We start from the raw sequence: 26,269 nt of genomic DNA, 5'->3' as shown, positions 1-26,269 counted from the left end.
TATACTTCTTTTCTTTTTTTTCTTTTTCTTTTTCTTTTTGGTATTTGTTTTCTTTTATGTGGAGATACAAAGGTTTTTCTTGTGAGATCCTGAATCCCCATATATCTTCCCCCACCCTCCCAGTTCCTTACCCTGGGCTACCCCCTCACCTGTTTGGTCCCTGGAGGATCCATAGAGCACCAAGGTCACTCCCACAAGCATACTCTTACTTGCTCCTAAGCCCTTTCTCCAGGCGCCTCCTGGTTCCTGCTGGGGTTTCCATGAATAGGGGAGCCAAGCAAGATGACACCCAGGAGAAGAGAGAAGTAAGGTCAGGGAGAAAGATTCCTGCCTCTTCCTTACCCCGTGAACACTCCATCCCCAAGTGCTCAGAATCCTTGATCTCACACTCTTTTGGAAGTCAGAGTGTGCTGCTGCCAGCAGCTGTGTGGCCATGGATGAAGCTGCTTTGTGATTTTTACTAATACAACAAAATGAAGGAGCGAAGGACCTTAGTCCAAAAACCTCTTCTGTAATCTAAATAGGAAAAAAACAATATTGCTGAAGAAAGTTTAACATGTTTTTCAGGGAAAAACTGGTAGATTCTTTTAATGTATTATACTAATAATAAACATTTTTATTTGTCCTGCCTTATATTTTCTTATAATATTGGAAGTTCACAGAACTCCCAACTTTTAAACCCCGTCCATACCATTTTATCATTCATTAATTTTGTAACATTAAGTTTTCTCATTAAGACCTAATTAAATCTGAGTTATTCTCTGACTAGTATAATATGCAGTTAGGTTAAATATCTGTCTTGAGCTAGGATTCAATGTCATTTGGCGCATATTTTTGTCATTGTTTTGAATCATTCAGAAAGCGGAGATTTTAGTAAATTAAATTGGAACATTTAGATTGATATGGGTAATTATTCTCTCTCAACAGTATTCATCTGCTAAAATAAAAGCATTAACGAAAGCAATTAATTATCAATCTCTTGTTTTGCTTACCCTTGCTATGCCAAAAAAAAAATAATAATAATAAAATAAAATAAAAAAGGAGCATTCACCTGGAAGGTTGGCAGGTTTCTGCCGCCTAGAAGCGTAAGCAACGTGAAAAGTTTGTTTCTTTTATTATGTTCACAATAAATTGGCAATGTGACCCTCTTCATTTGAAGGATAAGAATGTTTAGACCTCATTTTGTAGCTGTCCTCCAGAAGCATGGAATGAAATGCAATACCTTTTACTTATTTCCCTAGATACTCTAATCCCTCCCTGCTTTACAAGTATCTCTGAGCTGTTCCTCCCCTTGTATCCACAGCAACGTGAAATCCCCACTGGAATCATCTGCTGTGAAAATGCAGGTGCACTTGTTTAATGTTTCATTGGTTTGAGCACTTAACTTGAACTCCCCCCCCCTCCTAACCTGTCCCCCCTTCCATACCATGGTGACCTTTGATTTCAGAGCAGAAGGCCCACAGTGTGGTTAGGTACTGTTTACATAAAATTAGGCCAACATCATTAGACCTGAGAATCGTGCTTCTTCTGTGGTCGTGCTGTTCCTGCCATTTTGTATAATGAATGACCAAACCCAAGATGTACCCTGTGACCTGCTATTCTATTTGCAGGAACTTTTAAAATATTCATAGGTAATCAAATTAAAAGTCTTAAACATTTGATTTCCATATGTCATCCTCAGAATGCTAAAATCTCTTGGAATTCCCCATTATAAACTTCATGATTTTGGACCAATACTTTTAGATAGTTACAAATTTACGAAATTAGCTGAAACCTGTTTGGCTCAGTGGATAGAGCGTCGGCCTGTGGACTGAAAGGTTCTGGGGTTCGATTCCGGTCAAGGGCATGTACCTTGGTTGGGGACACATCCCCAATGGGGGTTGTGCAGGAGGCAGCTGGTTGATGTTTCTCTCTCATCGATGTTTCTAACTCTTTATCCCTCTCTCTTCCTCTCTGTAAAAAAAAAAAAATCAATAAAAAACATATTTTTAAACATTTAAGAAATTAAATATTTGGATGCTTCTAATTCAAATTAAAAATTAAATAAAAAATATGGAATTGGAAAAGGTGTAAATGCTGATGTTGATCTTATGTAAAAGCATGGAGAAGGCAGGGTACTTGAATGAATCACAAGAAGGTAGATGCTACAAAGAGGGTTGGGGTGGTTATGTTTGGTCCTGCCCACCAGGCCTAATACCATGCTCCAGAATTTGTATTTAACATTTGGTAATAAAAATGGTCAACGTTCATTGAAAATATTTTATGTAGCAGGCAATATTCTAAATATTTTACAAATACTATTTCATTTAATCCTCACAGCACCCCTATGTAGCATTAGTTTCTATTATTTCCATCTTACAGGCTAGAAAACTGAGTCACAAAGAGGCTAAACAACTTTTCCAAGGTAAAAGTGAGGAAGTTCTATAACCAAGAGTTCAAATGAAGCAATCTGAAACTCGAGTCCATGTTCTTAGCTGCTCTGTTCTGCTGTTATCAATATGGTGAGCAAACAAGGAGACTTTAAAAACCAGAAATGATTGGTATTGGATTTAATTTAAAAAGTGGTTTCCAGTAGTTGTGTGGAAAATGGGCAAGGGAGAAAGACTGTGCCAGAGAGACTAACCCTGAGACTATTTCTCTTGGCAAGAATATGAGCTAGGCTAATACGTCCTGGAAATGGCAGAAGGGAGATATTCAAGAGATGTGGACAAGGTAAAAGTAACTGGACATGATGGACCAGTTTGGGAAAGTGAGCAAAAGGGTAGGAGTCTGAAGTTAGCTCCCAAACTCTGAACATGGATGGTGGTTAGTTGGCCGTGCCTTTTATGAAAATAAAGGAGGGATGGAGTGGAGTTACAAGACCTTTGTGTGGACACATTGAATTTGAGAGGCCCGAAGCAGCCCTGTTAGGACGGATAGGCATTTGAAATTGGGTTTCTAGATCAGAAGAAAGCAACAATGAAAATGTAATATAAAGTCATGATGGTAAAAAATATCACCCAGGGAGACAGACATGAAGACAAGGAAACTTGGTAGGATTCCAAGGTGGCTATAAAGTAGATAGAAGCTGCATTTACCTGTCCCCAGCCCCAAACCAGATTTACAGCTACATTATAAAGCAATCAACCTGAATAACCAACGGAAGGCTAGTTAAACTGAAATATATTATAACCAAGGATTTACAGAAGAAGCCACTAGAGACTGATAAGAAGGGTTGAAACGCAGACAGGGCTGGTCCCTGAATCCACTTGTGGCAGCTGAGAAGCCAGAGGATATCATGGCTGCAACACTGTCTCTTCCCCAGAAGTGTGAGGTCTCAATCCCCCGCAGGGATTCCCAAACCAGAGCAACAGAGATGAGAAGAGGAGTCGAATAGCATCTGGAGGTGAAAATCAGTGGGGATTCAGTCCATCTGGGAAACCAGATGCCACCTTCCTAGGAAAGAGCACTCCTGCTGTGCCAGCACCGGCCTGGGGAGTGCACTGCCCGTTCCCTGACTGCTGGCAAGGCCACTCTGCCATGCTCAGTCCTGCAGAGGGATCTTCTGACTACACCCAGCAGTGACTTTTGGGGCCTTCTTTTTCTGGGGAGGCTCTTGGCAGAGACTCAGACAATGACTAACTGTGTGGCTTTGGAAAGAGGGCCAGTATTCCCAACCTTGAATGCACAGCCAGCACCCCTCCACCACCTGTTGAATCACTTGACCAGCCCTGTCCTGCTTGGTTCAGCTGCACAGGGGGACCAGAGTGCCTCTCAGAGCTGGGACTTTGGAGCATGACTATCAGGGAAGCTTTTGCCTTGGAAACAAAGGGGCAGGTGCTGGTGTGTGTGACTACATTGTGTGTGTGTGGGGGGGGGGGGAGGAGGGCGGGGGAGGGGAGTGGGTAATTCCTAGCTCCCCTCTGAGCTCTGCCCAAGAAGAAGGAAAAAATGCCAGCGCTCCTGCTTGCAAGCACCAATGGGAGACTGTTTGGATATTCCCAGCCAAGTTCCTGATACTCCGCCCCATTGGGATCAAAAGATAAGTGGAAACAAATGAAGATGAACACACAACCCCAAATCCACAGGACACAGAAAAATCAGTTCTGAGAGGGAAGTTCATAGCATAATAGGCCAACCTCAAGAAGCAAGAATAATCTCAAAAACCAATCTAATCCTACACCTAAAAGAATGAGAAAAAGAACAAGGCCCAGAGTACAATATAAAAAGAAGGGAGAAATAATGATCAGAGTGGAAATAAATTACATAGAGACTAAAAATAAATTTAAAAGATCAATGAAACGAAGAACTGGTTCTTTGAAAATATAAATAAGATTGATGAACCTTTAACCAGACTCATCAAGAAACAAACAGGATCCAAATAAATAAAAAATGAATGAGAAGTAACAACTGACATCACAGAAATACAAAGGATAGTAACACAATATTGTGAACAACTGTATGCCAACAAATTGGACAACCTGGGCAAAATGGACCAATTCCCAGAAACATACAATCTTCTAAAACATAATCAGAAAGAATCAGAAAATTAGAATAGACCAAATACAACTAATGAAATTGAAGTAGTAATAAAATAAAAAACTCCCAGCATACAAAAGTCTTGGACAACATAGCTTCTCAGGCAAATTTTATCAAATATTCAAACAAGAACTAATACCAATTCTTCTCAAATTATTCCAAAGAATTCAAAAGGAGTGAAGACTTGCAAACTGTTTTTACAAGGCCAGCATTATCCTAATTAAAAAACCAGATAAAGACTACAAAGAAAGAAAATTATAGATGAATATCTCTGATGAGCATAGATGATATCCTCAACGTAACATTAAGGAATTGAATCCAGAAATACATTAAAAAGATCAAGAGGGTTTCATTCTGGGATGCAAGTTTGTTACAATATTCACAAATCAACAAAATTAAGGATAAAAATCACATGATCCTATCAGTAGATGCAGAAAAAGCATTTGACGAAACCCAGCACCCATTTATGATACAAACTCTCAGCAAAGTGAAAATTAAGGAAACATATGTCAATGTAATTAAGGTCATATATGACAAACCTACAGCCAACATCATATTCAATGGGCAAAAACTAAAACCATTTTCCCTAAAAGTAGAAACAAGACAGGGATGTCCACTTTTACCACTCCTATTCAACATAGTACTGGAAGTCCTAGCCACAGCAATCAGACAACAAGAAAAAAATAAAAGGCATCCAAATTGGAAATGAGGAAGTAAAACTCTCATTATTCACGAATGACATTATGTTATACCTAGAAACACTAAGGACTCCACCAAAAAAACTATCATAATTGATAACTGAATTCAGTAAAGTATCAGGATATAAAATTAATATTCAGAAATTGGTGGCATTTTTATACACTAATAATGAACTATTAGAAAGATAAATTAAGGCAACAATCCCACCTACTATTGCAAAAACAAAAAAAGAAGGTACCTAGGAATAAATTTTAACCAATGAGATAAAGGACCTATACTCAGAAAACTATAAGACATTGAAGAAAGGCATGAGGAAGATACAAGCAAGTGGAAGTATATTCTGTGTACATGGGCTGGAAGAATTAACATAATTAAAATGTTTATACTACCCAAATCAATCTATAAATTCAATGTAATTCCTATAAAAATATTCATGTCATATTTCACAGAGCTAAAACAAATATTTCAAAAATTTACATGGAACTAAAAGTCCCTGGATAGTTTTAGCAATCTTGATAAAGAAGAAAAAAGTTGGAAGTGTCATACTACCTGATATAAACCTATACTACAAACCATTGCAATCAAAACTGTCCGGTACTGGCATAAGAATAGGATATAGATTAATGGAACAGAACAGAGAGCCCAGAGATCAACCCATGCCATTATGTTCAGTTAATATTTCACAAAGGAGGCAAGAGCATACAGTGGAGTAAAGATAGTCTCCAATAAATGGGTTGGGGAAAATTGAAAAGGTATATGCAAAAATAATAATAATAATAAAACTAGACCACCAACTTATACCATAAACAAGAATAAACTCAAAATTGATAAAAGACATAAATGTAAGATGTGAAACCATAAAAATCCTAGAAGAAAACGCAGTAAAATCTCGGGCATCTATTGGAACAGTATTTTTGCTGATTTGTCCCCTTGGTACAAGGGAAACAAAGTAAAAAATTGTAAGTTGGACTACCTCAAACTAAAAGGTTTTTGCTCAGCAAAGGATCCCATCAACAAAATGAAGAGGGAACCTGATAGAACATATTTGCCAATGATACATCTATTAAGGAATTAATTTCTGAAATATATACAAAATGTATACCACTCAACACCAGGAAGACAAACAACCCAATTTAAAAATGGGCAAAGGATCTGAATAGACACTTCTCCAAAGAGGACACACAGATGGCCAATAGCTATATGAAAAATGTTCAACATCCCTAATCAACAGAGAAGCACAAATTACAACCACAATGACTTGTCACCTCACACCTGCCAGAATGGCTATCGTCAATGAATCAACAAACAAGTTCTGGAGAGGACGTGGAGAAAAGGAAACCCTCGTGCACTGTTAACGAGAACGCAGACGCATACGGTGAGTATGGAAGGCATTATGGAGTTTCCTCAAAAAGTATAAATGGAACTCCCATTTAACCCAGAAATCCCACTTCTGCGAATATATCCTAAGAATCCCAAAACACTATTTGAAGGAATATATGCATATGCACGCCTATGTTCAATGTAGTGTTATTTACAATAGCCAAGATCTAGAGCCCAAGTGCCCATCAGTAGATGATTGGATAAGAAAGCTGTGTTACATTTACACAATGGAATCTTACGTGGCTGTGAAAAAGAAGGAACTCTTACCCTTTGAGATGACATGGGTGCACCTGGAGATTATTATGCTGAACAAACTAAGCCAATCAGAGAAAAACAAACACCATACATTCTCACTTATATCTGGAATCTAACGAACAAAATAAACTGACAAACAAATGGAAACAGAGGTATGGAACAGACTGATAGCTATCAGAGGGGTGGGAAAGTGGGTTAATGGAGGAAAGACGGTGAAGGGATTAGGCAAAAAAACATATATACATAACTCAGTCAACAGTGTGATGATAGCCAGAGAGCAAAGGGGCTTGTGGGTAGGTGGAAGTGGGCAAAGGGGGGTGGGGTAGGGAAATTGAGACAGAAAGAGACTTTGCTTGGGGCAATGGGCACTTGATGCAGTGTGTAATATTTTATTGAGTTGTATATTTGAAACCTATATGGTTTTGTGAACCAATGTCATCCCAATAATTTCAATTAACAAAAAAGACTGTGAAGCTTGTGAAAAATAAATGGGCAAAGGAGGAGGAGCTGGTGGGAAAAATAAAAATCCATCATAAAAGAGAACCTCATGACAGTGTTGTTGTGGGAGCATGCGCTATGGCTGCACCTCCTGGGTGGGGCCTCCTCCCTGGCCCAACTGCCACCATTTCCTCCATCCCTTGCTCTTTATGATCTAAATCAGTAAAGGCAGACCGCTGTTGCTAGCTCCTGGGTGACTCCCCATCCCTTATTGGTTCTCAGAACCCTACACATGCCTTCATTTTGTTGAACTTTGTGGAGTTGCCCTTCGTTTCCAGCCTGGACCCTGACTGATACCAGGATCTTCCCCCATCCCACCCACTCTTCCTTCATGAGTCAACGTGAGTAGAGACTTCTAGCAGCCTTCCAGATTCATTCCACACTTTGTCATGTAACAGAACCCTGGGCATTGTGGTTCTTGGAAAAAGGGCCATGGCCTCTATTGGCATAGTGGCTCCCCCTTACCAGCAGTAGACTGGTTACTTCCAGATTTCTTGAGTACAGTTGTAAGAGAAATTTGCAGTTATAGGGAGAGGAGGGGAGAGGAACATGAAGAATATACAGGGTTAGTGGGCAGACGCCTGACTTCTGAATCAGGAGGAATGGAAGACTATGTTGTGGATGGCGATGCTTGGGAAGTGGCAAGAAGGGAAACAAGGGAGGGGGTTGCCTGGTGGCTGTTCTCTGTTTTGTGTGTTTTTTCATGGTGTGGGAAATGTACTTGTGGAGAATGTAGAAGGGGAATGGTATGGAGAACAAGAACCATTAAAGTGGTGATCTTGAAGATTTAATAAAGGACCAGACAGCCACAATGAAGAGTACAAAACGAATTTGGCAGGTTCCTTTTTTTCTTTCTTTTTTCTTTTTTGTAATCCTCATCCAAAGACATGGTTGGAGAGAGGAAGGGAGAGAGAAAAACGCCGATTGGTTGTCTTCTGTACATACCCTGATTGGGGATTGAACCTACAACCCAAGTATGTGACCTGACCAGGAATTGAACTGGCAACCTTTTGGTACACAAGATGACAACAAACTGAGCCAGTCTGGCTGGGTGAAGCTGGTTCCTTTAAAAGGTAAAAATCCAGAAAATACTCCCCCTACCCCCCACCCCCCAAAAAAAAATCTTGGTGAGATCTTTAATTGCATAATAGCATAATTCAGGATACTACAGAGTGGTAATTTGGCAATTTACAAGCTATTTTATCCATGTCGTTAGATCATTCAAATTACTCAGTACCAAGGGGATTAGTCTTTGTAGTAAAAGATATAGCTGGATAATTATTAAGCCTTTTTTTCACACAGAATTTTAAGAGGGGCCTGCATGTAAACCTGTTTTATTAGTACAACATAAACCACATTTCCATCACACAGGCACCAAAGCCAAAATAAACTTTAACTGCATGTGAGTATAAAACATGTATTATTGCTTGCATTTTCGTGAAATGGTAATAAATCAGCGGCCTGTCGTCAGTGTGCATTTGCAAATCGGCAGCCATAAGAGCTGGGGTTAATTGTGACCTTTAGGTTATTTGAACGTATTCAAAAATTTTATTATTATTAGAGGATAAGATGTGCTTGGCTTTCTTTGTATCAAATAAGAATATTTATTCTTAAATGACACACATCCTTAGAGACTTTAGAGCAAAACCTTTCCTAATATTTAGCTGTTTTTAAATGTCAGGAGCAGTTGAGTTTATTACATGGCTGGTCCGTGCCGCTGCCACAGGTCCTGCTCGTAGGTGGTACTAACAGACTGTCAGTACATGGGTAGCATTTTCACATCTGGAAAATGTCCAGTTTCCTCATGGGGAAGGGGACAGGTGTTTTCCTCGGACTTGGTGGAGGATTTTTGTTTGTTTGTTTGTTTGTTTTTGCATTTGGTTGGTTTAAGGGGAGATGTGAACTAAGAAGAGATTTTAGGAAAATGTATCTTTCTCATCAATCACCCTGAAACTTATAAAAGATCAGCTCATCCAGTAGATTTTGCTGATGCTAGCTGGAGGGCAGATTTGCATCAGGAATATTTTCAATCCTGAAGGAGGGAGTCTTAAGCACAGAAGTTCTTCAGAAGCCTCCACTCCCGTGTGCTGGGTATCCTACTTAACATCACTCCCAGGACTGCTTAGAGGCCAGGAGAGGTGAGTGGGGAGGGCGTGAATTTTAATCTCTGTGATAATGCCCATGCACACGCCTCAGGCCCTGGAAAGCCTAATGCAAATGTGAGGCAGTTTTACTCTTGACAGGAATTCTCTAAAATTTACTTGGATATTCTGATTTGAGGGATAGATGGGCTGTGGCAAAGGTAGGTTTATAACTGTCATATGGAAAATAATACAATAATTAATAAATAATACAAGAATCAACTGTTTCACAGACTCAACTGTAAATCTGCTTTTGGCTCTCCCTGTATATGTGTTTGTGTGTGTGTGTGTGTGTGGTGTGTGTGTATGCATATGTGTGTGTGTGTGTGTGTGTATATGCATATATACACACACATTTATATATATATATATGTGTGTGTGTGTGTGTGTGTGTGTGTGTGTGTATGCATATATAAATGTGTGTATATATAACTGTACATATGTATGGAAGTAATAAAGCTAATGTTGACCAATGGGATTAGATGATCTTTGGATCCCTGTCTACAAATTTAGATGTGGATTTTTTTTCAGTAAACACAGTGAAGGTATTTCTCTTCCTTGTTTTTCTTAATATCTTCTTTTCTCAGCTTCTTTATTATAGTAATACTAGAAGCTCGATGCCCGAAATTCGTGCAAGAGTAGGCCTTCCTCCCCTAGGTGCTGGCACCAGCTTCCCTCTGGCACCCGGGACCCAGGCTTCCCTCTCTGCTCCGGCTTCATCCAGAAGGACATCTCGACTAATTAGCATATTACGCTTTTATTATTATAGACAGTATATAATACATATAACATACAAAATACGTGTTAATTGGCTGTTTTACAATATTGGTAATAGGTGATAGTAGTTGAGTTTTGGGAGTGTCTAAGTTACACATGGATTTTTTACTTCATGAGGAGTTGATACCCTAACCCACACATTGTTCAAGGGTCAACTGTAGAATAAACTTTCACCGAATCGTGCTTTACCTCTTTTTTTGTTTTGTTTTTTTCTTCCTCCCTAGCGCTCACCTGAAGTTCAGCAACCTCACGCTAATTTCAACCCACGGACTCCCTGGGAAAAAACTTCTGGGCTCTGAACAAAGGAAGTTTTTAGCAAGCGAGTATGAATTCTATTTGCTCTTTCCTTCCTAAATGTCCTAATGTTTTTGTTTTTTAAAAAAATATATATTTTATTGATTTTTTACAGAGAGGGAGAGAGAAAGAGAGAGTTAGAAACATCGATGAGAGAGAATCATCGATCAGCTGCCTCCTTCACACCCCCTACTGGGGATGTGCCCGCAACCAAGGTACATGCCCTTGACCGGAATCAAACCTTGGACCTTTCAGTCCGCAGGCCGACGCTCTATCCAATGAGCCAAACCGGTTTCGGCATATGTCCTAATGTTTAAGCCGTCATTTCGGTGCTAAGTGGATTTCAGATTGGAAAGAGGCAAGTGGTGGGCTTTTCTCCTGGAGTTCGGATGTCACTTAGGAGACACGGGTACGAACCTGTTGACGTGTGGATGGCAGGGCTGGGCTGCCCTTTCCTATTTGTGGGAAGACCTGTGCCCTCTTCCACACAATGGATGGAGCTCCTGACCCAGCCACCGTCTGCGCTGGGGTTCTGAGCGGCACCGATAGAGCAGGAGAGCTGGGCGACTGTAGTTACATCAGACCAGGCAGTGCCCCACGGTTCAGCTTTGGGAGCTAAAGGGCAGGCCCCTGCCTGGGGGGTGGGTCTCACACCCACCTAGGTCATTCCTAATACGGGCTGACCAGGAAGTCCTTCCAGGCCAGTCTGGGCAAGCCTTGCTGATTGCACCCCGGTAGAATCCCATTTCATTATCACACAGCTTCCAGCAATTTTAATTTCCTGCAGCAAAACATGGGGATGAGAATGATTAGGCTCCCTGCCTCTAGAAACAGTGCTCTCAGTTTTTTAATGAGGAGGAAGGAAATGGTTCCCTCTCGGGGCATTTATTGTAGTGTCCATGACAAAGAGGTCCTCTTTCCTCTGTGCAAAGGGCTCACTGTGCCTTCAAACAGTGAGGCAGGCAGTGAGAAACCTGCAGCTTTCCTGTGAGCAGAACCAGGCTCACTCTGACCTAAGACATTTGTCAGACCATGAACTTTTTTTTTTTTTAAAGAACATCATTAGGATGTGGTTTAAAAAAAAAAAAAAAGAAGAAGAAGAAGAAGAAGAAAAATCATGGGTTTTGAGTCAAGCGGATTCAGATTCAGATCCTGTCCTTACCACAAAAGGATTTTCATTCTCTGGACTTTGGTTTTGTTTGTGTGTGTTTTTGTTGTTGTTTTTTTGTTTTTTGTTTTTACTTTGGTAAGTGTATGAGAAGCCAACCCTGCTGGACTTTTTTGTTAAAATTAGTATAACAGTAAGTTCGGACAAAAAGTAGAGGGTCAATACATGTATAGTCCCATCCCTCACTGCCCTCGTTCTAACTTACACGCTTCCCAGGAAACGCTGGTGTTATTGACAAATGTCTCCCGAGCAGTTTAACTTAGTGTGACAAAGGCTTGTCAGCCCTGGGCGGTGTGCTGTGGGGAAGAACCAGGAAGGACTTCCTGGTGAGACAGGTGTGGGGTCTGCGTGCGGCTGGGTGGGAAGTCACCCGGGGCCCCAGGTCTGCTCGCCTCTCCGCATTCTCAGCGCAGCGGCCAGAACAATGCTGCACAAACGTGAGTCAGACCACTTCAACCCCAAGCTGCCCCGGGTGGTGGCTCCTAGCCACGTGTGGCTGTTTAGGTTTAAACTGATTCGAGTTAAGGTTTTTAAAGTGATAACATACAAAAAAGGGAATAGGATAGTCTTGGTGGAAAGTCTTATTAGGAGTTTGCTTTTAGATATAAATATTGATTTTAATGGCATTATCATGCTCCATTTTATCTAAAAAAAAAGGATATTATAGGATCTACAAAACTATCAAAAAGGTTTTAAAACTTGTTTAAAATGAAAAATAAGGTATCTGTCATAAAATGTTGTGGTTGACAACATTTTTATTGGTTACAGGATAATTCTTTTTAATGTTGGCAGGAACATTTCTGCATTGCGGGGTTTTTAGGTGATTCTGCTGTTAAAATGTTTATAAATTTCTCAAACAAAATTAAAGCTTTTTTTTTTTTTAAGTAAAAAATAAATTGATTAGACTTAAATGAGCTCTAAAATTCAGCCTCTCAATTATGCTAGCCTTACTACAAGTGCTCAAATAGCCACATGTGGTCGTAGCTGCCATGTCAGACAGCTACAGACCTTTCCCATCATCACAGAAAGTCCCGGAATACTCCAACCTAAAACCTTCTCCTGTTTCCTTATTTCTTTGACCTCATCTTCTGCCATCGTTGCCCCTGTTCTTTCTACTCTAGCCATACCAGCCTCCTCGGTATTCCCGAAACACCGCAGGCAGGTCCCCACCGTGGGGCTTTGCTTTTCTCTCTCCAAGTCTTTGCTTAAATGTCAACTTCTCGCCGAGACCTCCCCTGACCACCCATCCATCTGCAACCAAGCCTCCATCCTCCTTACTCTGCTCCATTCCTTCTTGCTACGAAAATCTTTGAAAATATTATGTAATTTGCCTTTTAAAATTATGTGTTTTTCTTCATATTCTGGATCCTTCACAATGTAAACTCCACAAGGGCAGGGATCCTTTGCCGCTTTGCTCACTGATGTGCCCGCAGCATGGAGGACAGTGCTTGGCACAGAGCAGGCGCTCAGAGATGAATGCTGAAAAGATGAAGGTCACCTCCATAAGTATACCTGTGACCGTCATCGTAATCAGGTCATGGGTAGAAACTAAATAACACAGCTCGGTGCCTCTGAATGGGCAACTGCATGTCATCATTCTAGAAACTACACATTGAAACATAAAGACGATGTTGCCTTTCAAATGACCCTCATATTCCAATTAAGGAAATTGATTTGGTCATGGGGTTTAAAAAAATAAGTGCATTGACATCCCTAAACTTAATCATTTCAATTCCTCACTTTAAATGCGTATTCTAAACCCTGCCCTCACCAGTGTTGTGGTTTATTTTTGTTGTTACTGTATTTCTCACAAGCCAGTCTTTGTCTCCGCTCTCTGGCCCTGTTCAGCCTCTGGCGGAGGCGCTAATGACATGCGAGGGACTCAGCAGGGCAGGCGGTGGGAGGAGAGGGGAAAGCGGAAACAGGAGAAACCCACTCATCGGACAGTCCTCCCTGAGTAACAAAGTTCCTTGTGGTGCTCCTCCCCCTGAGAGTCCTGGCAAATCCTTTATGAAAACCCGCCAGGTTCTTTCCAGTTCCGAAGGGTTCTGACTCCACGGAGTGCGGGTCTCCACCTGACTTACACCGGCTCCCCTGGGACTTGCTTCTGGTTTTGCATCCGGAGCGTTGTCCCAATGTCCCTTCCAACAATTTTCCCATCCTGCATTTCTGGTTGGTTTTTTTTGTTTTTTGGTTTTTTTTTTTACTTATTACCTGTCTCCAGAACGTTCTATGAAGACAACCTTTCACATCCTTTTCAAGTCAGGGTCAAGTTCACTTGAGAAATATCACGTCTCACGGATGTCCCTTCTTTGGTTCCTTCTCCCTTTTCCAGAGGGCCCTAATGGAGGCATTTCTCTTGTCCTCAGGCCGTGAGGCTGTCCCTGCCATGTTAGAAGCAGTGCTCACTCACTCTGCGTAGGTAATAATTTTGGGGAAATATTACTTACAATTTCCAAAGTTTAGTTTCACCTGCCTGATGAGTACATTAAAGGAGGTCCAGAGCGGATAGGGAGATCCAGAACAGATGGTCCTCACCTGCACGGTGACCTTCTGAACCGAGAAGAGCCATGGTAACAGACTATCAAAGCAGCACCCACATTCTCCAATGCTTCCTGCGGCTCCCAAAATCCAGTTCCCACCACATGGAGCTTCACATGTGAACTCCGAAACCTTCGTGCTGACATTATCATACTATCGTCCTACGGTCATTAAAAATAACTTAGACTTCCCCAAATTTCCCCCGAGAGCTTTATCTTTGAGCAGATCCTCATAAGACTAATCCCTGTGCACTAACGACGTTTAATTTTTCCTCCTCTTGGGTGGCTGACAGGGCTGTTCCTATTATAAAGAGACTTTGATGCAAATAAGAGCAATCCTTTGTGGATCTCTCGTGAATGTACAAAATCAATGAGGTTTCTTGTTTTCCTGTGAAGCCACCAAAATGTTTTTTGTGTTTGTTTTTTTTTTAAAGAATTTCACCTCACTCTCTATTATTTTCCTGTGACAGGCCAGCCCCCAATTTTCTTTTCTTATTAAGAAGAAATTTTCTTGTTTTTAAGTGTTGTTTCATGGAGAGACACAAAGCCCAGTGCTCCCTTCCCTTTCATGGGTGCCAGTGCGGGGCCTAATGTGCATCCATTACGAGAATTCTTTGTGTGTGTTGAGAGCAGACTCCTGAGTGGATCAAAAAGAAAAAATGTCCTTCCATTATCACTTTAGTCCTGTTTGCCTCCGAGGAGAGTAAACAGGATTATGTATCATTAATATTATTTAGAATAATACCTCTCACATATGCATCCCACTTGATAAGACAGCATCTCTTACATTCTCACATGCGTCCCTTACAATGGCCGAGGCGTGCGGGGAGGAAAATTATCCCAGGTCGAGAGGTGAGGAAGCTGAACTGTCCAAAGGGGACTCGGAGCCCCAGGGTCCAGTCTCCCTGGTGACACAGACTTTGGCCCAGTGAAGCCTAGATTTCAATGAGACACTTACTATCCTGCCACCGTGCCCTCTTGCTATGGTATCAGAACAAGGTCACTAAGAGTGTCACATGTGCCGAAACCAGTTTGGCTCAGTGGATAGAGCATTGGCTTGCGGACTGAAAGGTCCCAGGTTCAATTCCTGTCAAGGGCATGTACCTTGGTTGCGGGCACATCCCTAGTAGGGGATGTGCAGGAGGCAGCTGGTCGATGTTTCTAGCTTTCTATCCTTCTCCCTTCCTCTCTGTAAAAAAATCAATAAAATATATTTTTTAAAAAAGAGTGTCACATGTAGGAGGTCACACCTTCCAGAAAGTTCGGTAACAACCCTCCCAAAACTCTTTTTAAAGAAACCAACACCAGAAAGAAAGCCACTTCTCTCACACTGCGGTAGAATACTCAAACTCAGGTGACACCCAGACAAGAAAACCCAGGCACCCTGGACCTGCTGCTCGCAGGAGTACCAGTTCCCCGTCAGTCACCTTCGCCCTGCAGAGAGGATGGATCCCGGAAGACTGCAGGGACTGGGCTTGCTTCTAACATCATTCCCTAGTTGACATCTTCTCTAAGGAAAACGTGTTTTGTTGTTTGGGCTCAAATCCATACTCTCATTCTAAGAATGAGCAATCTATTGAAAAGCACCAGCAAATAGGGCAGGGTTCTCGATAGTCAGGCCCTTGACCCCTCCCATGGGGAACCCTGGGCAACGTCACTTCCTTCTTCCTCAGCCCCTTTTGGTCCTTTGTCACTAGGACAAGTCAACAGCCAGAGTAAGTTTGTTTTTTTGTGTGTGTTTTTTTTAATTTTAATAAATCTTTATTGTTCAGATTATTACAATTGTTCCTCTTTTTTCCCTCCATTGCTCTCCTCCACCAGGTTCCCACCCCACCCGCTGCCCTTTCCCCTCCCCCCATTGTCCTCATCCATAGGTGTACAATTTTTGTTCAGTCTCTTCCCGCACCCCCCACTCCTCTTTTCCCCAAGAATCATCAGTCCGCTCCCTTTCTATACCCCTGATTCTATTATATTTACCAGTTAATACTGTTCATCAGATTTTTATTCCCTTGGTTTTTAGATTCAATTGTTGATAGTTATGTATTTGTTGTTTATAATTTTTATCTTCATCTTCTTCTTCCTCTTCTTAAAGAATACCTTTCAGCATTTCATATAATTCTGGTTTGGTGGTGATGAACTCCTTTAGCTTTTTTTTTATTTGTGAAACTCTTTATCTGGCCTTCAATTCTAAATGATAGCTTTGCTGGGTAGAGTAATCTTGTACTCGCCATGAAATGGAAGCAGAAGGATATAGATTAATGATTTCATACACACACACACACACACACACACACACACCCTCCCTCCCTGTTGTGGACTGGCCAATGCTAAGCAGAACAATTTAGCTTTAATGGAACGATGCCATTGTGTGACTGTCTCATAACAAAAAATCTCCTACTACGTAGCCTTGGTCCTGGTAAACCCCCCAGCAAGAGCACAGACTCAGCCCCACGGGGAGGAATCGGGGGTGTGTGGGGGGTCAGAGAAGGAACCTGAACAGCTCACCAGATGTCTAATTAATGCCCCCTGTCAGCTGCCCAAATGTCACTGACGGAGCCCCTCTCCCCGCAGCCAGAGCTACACTGACAAAGATCACGCGCTGATGTCGCTGTGCTCCTGGGTCAACGTGGTGGTCGGCAGGATGACGGCCATAGACCGGGCAGCCAAGCACGTGGTGGTCTCCCAGGAGGACATCGTGCTCTACGACCACCTCATCCTCTGCACCGGGCAGCAGTACCAGGTGAGGCCGGCCGGGCGGTCAGGGTGCGCCAGGCATGCGTGTGCCCTCCGGGTGAGGAGCGCGCCTTCTGCCCGGCACCTGCCGCTCTGTATTCATGAAGGCGCCCTCCAAAGCCCGCGCACCGGGCCAGGATTGTGTCCGAAACCCTCACGGAAACCCCTTCCAAGAAAGGCACTCGGCTCAGGGATGAAAATGACAGCAGGTCGGGGAAATGTCACTCTCGGCGCTGTTGTCCAGAAGCCTGGCTCGTGCCGCTCAGCAGAGCAGCATCCAGGCAGCCCCGCGTGCGCCGCTGGAGATTAACTTCTGCCTCCAGAGACTGACGTTTGGCGGCGGCGATGGGCTCACGCAGAAGTGTTTCAGACATGCGCAGCTCCTGTCTACCCTCGTTTTATGTCCTCTCTCCGCTATGAACCTAGGAAATGTGAATAATTGATTACCCCATGACCACGCTGTCCACTTTTTAAAAGAATATTTTTTATTGATTTCCACAGAGAGGAAGGGAGAAGGATAGTTACAAACGTCAATGAGAGAGAATCATCCATCAGCTGCCTTCTGCACACCCCCTACTGGGGATGTGCCCGCAACCAAGGTGAATGCTCTTGACCGGAATCGAACCTGGGACCTTTCAGTCCGCAGGCCGATGCTCTATCCACTGAGCAAAACTGGTTTCAGCTATGCTGTCCCACTTTTTTTTTTTTTTTTTTTTTTATGAAATTCTCAAACCTCCTTTGAGGAAAGCATTGCTGGATACAGCTGAAGCCGTTAAATGTCTTGGGGAAGCAAATCTTAGCATACTCACTTTGCCACATTAGCATTCCATACGGCTCACAAACTAGGACATCTCTGTCATCACAAGAGATTTATTTTATAACTAACGATGGGGTCTTTTCATTGCATTTCTCCCAGAGACCTGGATAGGCCTCCCTTTGGTGAGTTCGTTCCTAAAAAGTACGAAGTAACCTGTCCCCACCCCATGCACCACCGCCACATTCATGTCTTAGTTAGGCCATCTTGTGAATGGCCCTGGTGGGTGGGAGGGGAAGGGGTGGGGGGTAGGGGAAGAGAGGGTGCAGGTTTCCTTTCATAGCCAAGCCAAGGAGAAGCAGCGTGTGTGGGGTGGAGGACAGCTGAGCAACTGAGTGTCACTTAACCTGCAGCTCTGAGCCTTGCCTACACACTGAGATCGCCTGGAGCACTTTTTTAATATACTCATGCCTGCCCCCAAGCCCAGAAGTGCTGTTTTAATGATTCTGGGGTGGAGACTCAGGACTCAACCATCAGTATTTTTTTTAAGCTCTCAGATGATTCTAAGTCCAGGCAAAGAACCACTGACTTGAACTTTCTCAACCTAGAATCTCTCATCTCAGGGGCACTTCTCCAAGTGTAGTGTGTACACACCGCCTCGTACATCTCATTTGAATGCAGATTCTGAGTGTGAAGGGGGCTGGGGCGACTGATACATGCAGTTCTAACCAGCTTCCAGGTGAAGCCAGAGCCTAGACCCCACTCTGAGCCTCTGAGTAGTTTTCTTTTGTCTCCTTCTTTTCTTTTTTCCTAGTTAAAGGGGGAAAAAAAAACAAAACAAAAAAAACAAAACCTCGAGGAATGCCTTGTTTTGGCACGTAGGCATTCTTCTCTTTAAAGCACTATACCGGAAGAAAGCACCATGCACCCCTTTAGCTTGCCCCCCTTCACCTGCTCCACTGAATTCCAGCTGCTGCCTGCAAGCGCAGACTTTGGAAAATATGAGTGGCAGACTCGGGCATCTGCCCATGTGTGTCCAGCTGCCCCTGCAGCTTTAGCTGTGGCACATTAAGCTCTTGCCCTTTTTACAACAGGAAAAATGAACTGAAGAGTGATAAAAGGAGTTCCAATTTAATTTCTCCAGAAGGACATAAAAATTAAAGGTGCATAGAGTGAAAAAACAAAAACAAAAAACAAAACAAAACAAAAAAACAGCTGAGTTCCCTTGGAGGTGGGAGGAGTCCAGCTATTACTTCTTTTCTAATTTCCTTCTCCAACTTTCTCATGGTTTGTCCCAATTTCATAATTTACAAAAACAAAACAAAAACACTCGCACACAACCAAAATGGTGAAAATAAAGCAGAAACCCAAAACAAGAGGATATGTGTTATAAGATATAATTACAAGTTTTAACCTCAAATCAGACCTTTAAATGGCACCTACCATTCTAAAATAGTATGCAGTATTTTGATATTCAAATGAGTGTCGCTTAATCTTGTTATCAGATAACCTGTGCACAAGATAAAACATTACATTGCACTATAGGGTTGCATGTGAGGAAGGCTGTTCTCTCCCTCCAAGCCAGGGGCAACCACTCTGAGGCATTTTTATTGTTAGTTCTTCAACGCCTTTGTCCCCGAACTCCATAGTAATGCATTTGTAGAAGTTTTTTCCTTGATCTGTCAACTTCTGGCATTATCTCTGACCTTTCCGTTTTGGAAGACGAAGATTACCTAGTTCACATTCAGCACCCTCTGACCCCCGTCTGAACTTTGCCCATGGATTTGATTATGTTTATTGATGAGTATATGCTGGTCCTGAAAACCACTCTGAAACCGCTCAATGTACAACTGAGGTCACTGAGCCGCTCCCATGGCTCATGGAGAGAGAAAAGTGCCTGCCCCTCGCCTGCTTTGGGTTACCTCAAAAAGAGAAAGAATAAAAATCTGTAAATTCAGAGTCAAATGAGTCTGGAATTGACAATGAGAAGAGCGTGGAGGGGACTCTCAAAGGGGTGACACTCACTGGAAGCCAGCAGGTGAAGCAAGAACATCCAACCAGAGGAGAGATGTTGGTTATGGCGAGCTTGACGTGGTTCAGCAGCATGATGTTGTTGGTCTCGTGGAGACTAATTACATCTTCGATGGGGTGAAGAAGAGCATGGAATCTAGAATGGTGCAGCCGCAGGAGAGAGCCTGCTACAAACACGTAGAAAAGAGCATAGTGCACACCACTTGTAGAGATGATGAGCCCCTTATCTGCTCAGCATGATCGTGTCAAAGAACATGTCACAAAAACAACTACACTTGGAGTATTGTATTTGTCTCTTGGAGTCATATTTAAGGAGGGAAAGAACAAGCTGAAAGCATGTCCAGAGGCTCAAAGACACCCAAAATTTTTAGCCAGAGGGGTGAAGATTCAGGATGCTTAACCTCAAAAAACCTGAAGGGTTTTCATGTAGAAAACTAGTTAGACGTGTACATCATGGCCCCGGAGAGCTGAATTAGGACACACCACCAGATGCGATGAGAATACAGTGCTGATTCAGCCTAAGAAACAACTTCCAAGAATCAGGGTCTTTCCCAACAGGGGATGTCCATCCCCTGGAGACAGCAGGATGCCTCCGTGGAGGCCTCACAAGTGGGCTGGAAACACCTGGCAGAGTTTTGTCTTTGCCATTTGCCAGTTGTGTTAACTGATGCAATCCTTGGGGTAATTTTCTGAGGTCCTACCACTTCCATCCCCATTTTATAGATGAGGGATCCAAGATGCAGTGAAGTTATGATGACAAAGTGACAGACTAGGATATAACCAAAAACTTCCCTAAAGGTCATCGGGTTTAATGACACCCCATTTGTTCAAGCACCAGCCAGCATTCACATCTGCCCAGTACAACAAGGCACTTTTCAAGAGACAAGAACTTCCTCTGCACCCACATTCACCTCTACTACAAGTGAGTTTTCTGCCCATCGTGGCTGAGCACCACCCCTGCATCTCACCCTGAGGCCTTGTACCAGGAAAATGTCAGGCAGCTAGAGCAGGTCTAATAGCAGAGGCATCAAGTTACCTTTAAATCTTGCTCACAGTGTTGGCCTCGTTATCATCCACATAATCACCCGGCTGCCAAATGAAAATTGGAGAGGTGGCCAAAACCGGTTTGGCTCAGTGGATAGAGTGTCAGCCTGTGGACTGAAAGATCCCAGGTTTGATTCCGGTGGTCAAGGGCATGTACCTTGGCTGTGGGCACATCCCTAGTAGCGGGTGTGCAGGAGGCAGCTGATCGATGTTTTTCTCTCATCAATGTTTCTAACTATCTCTCTCCCTTCCTCTCTGTAAAAAAATCAATAAAATATTTTTTTTAAAAAAAGAAAAAAATTGGAGAGGTAAAAGTTTGCCACTGGGCAAACTCACTCCACTGGGCTATTTTACTTGGTGTTCACAGTGGTATTTGTTTGATTTTAATTTGAACTGAAACAATAATAATAATAATACACAGTCCTCAGGAAAATAAAAGTACTTAGCATTTCTTGAGAAATCACATCTGGCCCTACTGAATCCACACTCTATCCTGGTAACAACTGGGCGGAGTTGAGTCATGGTCGAACTCTGACCAGAGCCCTTCAGTTTGCCACAGAGTCCTTGACACTGAGGACAAGTGTCATCCTTTACTGTGTTTTTACTGTTGCTTTCCTTACAGTGTCCGTTTTTACTCTGAGTCTAACATGAGAATAGAAGTTATACTGAGAGGGCTCTGTGTTGAGAGAGATGAAGATGGGAACGAGAGAAAGAGAATATCTCCCATCGCTTCACTGCCCCTGCGGGAAGAGGTGGGTTTTAGGTTTCCTCCTCTTGACCATGGGCAGGCATCTAGAATAGGGGTGTCGAACTCAATCAGAGAAGGGGCCAAAATCTAAAATCCAGCCTAAATCGCGGGCCGAATGGTTTACTGAACAGTCATAAACTGACAATGTCATAAACTGACAGCGGAGTGCAGTGATGACAGCGCGGTGCGGGCCACATTGCAAGGCCTGGCGGGCTGGATTTGGCCCGCGGGCCTTGTGTTTGACACATGTGGTCTAGAATATAATGACCTCCATGAACCGAATATGGTGGAAGGGACACCACTAGGATAACAAGGTGAGATTAGAGAAGAGCACAGAGCTCTCCGGACTGGTTTTGTCTCTGGGGGCACTTGCCCCAGTAACCCAGCCCTCGTGCTGTAAGGAAGCCCAGACCACATGGAGAGGCCACGTGTGGATGTTGTAGCCAACAACCCCAGCTAAGATCCCAGCCCACAGCCAATATCAACTGCTAGACGTTTTTGTCATTTTTGGATTCCCAGCAAGTTTTCTTTAGAAGAAAGAAAAAGGATTGTGAGAGCTTATCTCCAAATGATTTCAGCGCCCAGCCTTCAAGTCACGCCAGCCCTCAAGTCTTCCCACTGAGGCCTCTGACATTGTTCACATAGAAAACTGCACCCGTGTGCTCCCCCCCACCCCAGCCCTGTCTGAATTACTGACTTTCAGAATCTATAAAAGCCTTTTTACACCATTGACTTTTGGAATAATTTGTTACACAGCATCATATAATCAGAGCAACTCCTGAGAATTAGCTTGTTTCAATTACAAGAATTGTATCTGGGGACAGAAAAAAGGCCTTGCTATTCCAGACATTGCTATGATTGATTGATTGATTGAGTACTATATCAGTGCTTCATCTGTTACCACTGAAATAAGCATTTCTCTGTAACATGCCTCAGGTCCCATGCCCTACAGGGGCTGATATCAGTCAACACCTGACCACCAGAGACATCCCAGAGGGTAGGAAGCAGCGATACACTGGTCAGGTTCCTCGCAATCATTTCACTCTCAATGATGAAGAGGACTGCTTGAAGGCCCAGATTTGGATAAGAAACCACTCCATCACCACAGAAGGTAAGGGTGTTGGTAACTGCACATCTTTTCAGAGCAGTGTTGTTTCCTTAATAATGAATCTAATTCTTCATCTCGTTCCAGTATTTAATTAATGCCTAATTAATTCCAACCAAATCATTCATCTGTCACACTTTGTTTTCTAGATTAATTTACAACTTGTTGTCATTTTTGGATCCCCGGCATGTTTGCTGGGGGAAAGAAAAAAAAGGCTTGAGATAGTTTAATTATCTGTAATTATTTTATTATACAAAATGAATATCCAAAGAGCAAAGCATGGCTAAAATCATTAACTAATTAAAGAATAATTTAATAAGCAAACATGTTTAGCAATTATATGGAAAATATGTCTCCTTTTGTGAAGCTGAAAAGATCGGGGAAGGAAAAGGAGGGTCTGCATCGGAAGGGCTCTTTCTCCTTCTCACCGCCCATTGTTCTCTTGCCGCACAGGCCTTCCCACAAGCACACAACCTCAAGCTGCATGCCACTCTTTGAATCAAAATGAGAGCAGGAAGCATTTGTACACATGCCTCTGCCATTCAAAAGTGTCTGTTCAAGCGTCATCCTCTCTATAGCTTGGATTAAATTAAAATTGCTTGACTGATAAAACAACTGGAACAGGGCTGGCTACCTATTTGTCCTGTAATGAACCCTGGCAATCTGCAGAGAGAACACAGTGCAGCCCCTTTATTTTACCAAAAGTGCCAGCCTGGCCATTGACTTGGTTGGGTTAATAAAACCACCCAAGGAGAGTTGAGATTCTAACCCAGACCTTGGATTCAGTTCAGGAATGTAAAAATCACTGAATGCCCAGAATGTAGGGAGCAATATGTAAAATTTAATATATAAATGTATTTAATATATATTTAAATGTAATTATATTAGTTAATATAATTGCCACATTAAATCTAGCTTCTTCTGATTTTTGGTGGGAGATTTAGGTGCTTGTTGAATTTTGTCAAGTTACTGCATTTCCTACATTAAAAATTATTAGTTTATTACATTAAAAATAAAAAAATCAGTATTAGATGAGATCAGTACATTGCTGGATTCAATGCACTAATACTTTATAGGCTATTTGCACCTAAATTCATAAGTGAGATTGGCCTGTACTTTTCTCTTTTATGCTTTACTTGCAAAGTTTCTAGAATCAAGTGTTTACTAGTCCCACAAAATGTTTTTTGGGAAGTTTTTCATATTTTCCTTCATATTTCTTGTAACCTAAAAGTTGAACAGAAATCACCTGTAAAACCAGTTGGATCTGGAACTTTTGGAAAGAGTTAGAATATATAGATATATACTGGGGACCAGGCTTAAAACTTGTTATTTTCATATTTTGTATTATTTACAGTTTTACATTTGTATGTGTTTAAACCTGTTTCAACAGTTTAGTCATTCTTTAATCACTGCCCGATGACCTACTTAGACCTAGAAAATTCTCTAATCTGGGGTCAGCTGACTTTTATTATAAGGCCCAGATTGTAAATATGATGGCCTATGCAGGCCATATGGTCTCTGTCCCAATGACTCAACTCTGCCATTGTAGCAAGACAGCAGTATAACCAATATGTCAATGAATGGGCATGGCTGTGTTCCAATAAAACTTTATTTACAAAAGTAGGTGATAAGACATAGTTTGCAGAAGTCTGCTTTTATCCACACAGTTTGTGACAAAACATTACCATTTCATCTAGTCCAGATGTCAAAATGTACCTTAAACTTCCAGAAAACACAAAAGCATGTCTTGGGAGCGTGCCTAATCCTATTATCATGCAGGGTTTTAACTCCAAACTGTTGGCTGTTAGGCATATTAGGACTAAGGAATATTTTAACAAGGAAGAGGGCTTTGAAACTGGCAATGCGAGTTTTTAAGGTTGACTGTATGTGGCAGAGTCTTTAGAAATCCCAAATCACTGTGCTGTCCTTTGGATGCCTTCTTTTTGGTCCTCTTGGTTCTTAGATCGGCAAAGATCACCAGTGCTATTCTGTTGACTAATTGTCACAAATGGTTGATACTCTGGTGCCACCTGAGAAATGTTTTGGTAAGATTTTAGTATGTCTCCAATCAACCACTGCATAAAACCCCTCTGAGTGCCTGCTTCTGTCCACCAAACAGCCTGGATAAGAAGGATGTAAACATTAGAGTGGTTTTTTGTTGTTGTTGTTTGTTTGTTTTTGGTCTTAAATGTAGGCTATTTTTATGACATTCCCAAAGCACCTCCCAGGAAGGTGCTCTTATTGCTTAGATGCCAGCCTCAAGATCTGGGAGGCATCTGAGATATCTGGCCTGACCAACTTAATTCAACTCTGTGCAGTGGCCCTTTTCAAATCACTTCCCAAGTGAGAAAAGTTAGAAAGGAAACTGTTAACCTCCTGCCTTAAGGGAGCTCTTTCTCTGTGTAGCTTTTCCATAATTAGAGTCGTATTCAGACTTGAATTTAATTAGTCCCATTCTGGATAATATGTTCCTCATATGGGTTGTTGTGAGATAAATGAGATAAATAAGACATAACATGTCCAACTCAGAACAGGGTGAGGGTTCAATAACACAGGCTGTTATTAGCATCACTGTTACTAATATCGCATGTGATGTAGTTATGGCTACACCGAAGTTTCCCCAGAATGGAAAGTCTCAGCTCCTGCTGTCCTGGTGACAGCACAGCCCAGGACACAGTCTCTGTACAAAAGATGGGGATCTGGGCACAGCAGGTGCCAGTCTGGTCATGGAGAGGCACCTAGCCAAGATGATAGCCATGGAGACCAGGAAGTTTGGGCAAGGTTTCCTGAGAAAAGAAGTTTTGAGCTCAGCCATAAAGAAGGGCAGGAAGAGCCAATAGAGAGAAATGGGGGAGTTTTATTTGTGTACAGAAGACAATGGCCCAACAACTTGGACTGGGCAGACCCTAGAAGGGCAGCAGAGGGAGATGAAGGTGAAGGAGTGAGTGGAGGATCGCAGGGTCCAGCCAAGTGCAGGTTTAACTGGCTCCTTTTTAGGGGTTGGGGAACTTGTGAAGGGGGAAAGTCAGTGCACAAAACAGCAATTTTGGAAGATGCACCTTCTGTTTGTAGCATCCATCCAAGAGAGAGAGAGAGAGAGAGAGAGAGAGAGAGAGAGAGAGAGAGAGAGAGAGAGAGAGAGAATATGAGCTGAAGACCACAATAGCGAGTTGGAAATGGGGTTGCTGTGCATTCCAAGTCAGTCATGGGATGATGGTATTTGAAGCTAGAAATAGGAAGTCTAGCTGTGTTCTGTATTCATTACCATCCCTCCACCTGCCAGTTCTTGCTTCCTTTTCATGTCACCTTAATAAACCCAGGAAGAATATGGGTGTTTATCATGAGAGTTGGCTTTTTCTCCTGATGGCTACGGTTCCCTTCTCAATTGTTCAGGGCTGGGTTGATGGGAAGTTGCTGAGGATAGGGCTCTTCCCTTAAGAGGCTGAGGGAAAATATCTCTTGTATCTCATTGGCTGTAATGAGATATCCATCCAGGAATCGCACCAGAATCCTGGAAAATGCCAGGCCTTACGTTGCTGAAGCACAGGGACTTGAAGAGAGGGCCTTGTTTGCTGAGATCAGTG

General features: G+C 42.4%; 1 protein-coding gene across 1 annotated transcript in view; it reads left to right on the top strand.

Annotated features, from left to right (window-relative positions):
- The window catches only part of CFAP61 (cilia and flagella associated protein 61), a 226,504-nt gene that overhangs the window by 125,718 nt on the left and 74,517 nt on the right, over positions 1 to 26,269 (top strand). The window contains exons 19-21 of the mRNA XM_084888800.1: positions 10,493 to 10,591; positions 16,842 to 17,010; positions 22,517 to 22,691. Coding sequence (XP_084744926.1) covers positions 10,493 to 10,591; positions 16,842 to 17,010; positions 22,517 to 22,691 — 443 coding nt within the window. The remainder of the gene's footprint in view (positions 1 to 10,492; positions 10,592 to 16,841; positions 17,011 to 22,516; positions 22,692 to 26,269) is intronic.

The sequence above is a fragment of the Pipistrellus hanaki genome (assembly GCF_964339955.1).
Source record: "Pipistrellus hanaki genome assembly, chromosome: 6".
Lineage (NCBI taxonomy): Eukaryota > Metazoa > Chordata > Mammalia > Chiroptera > Vespertilionidae > Pipistrellus > Pipistrellus hanaki.
Note: the sequence above shows the minus strand (reverse complement) of the source record. Positions and strands in the feature narration are given on the sequence as shown.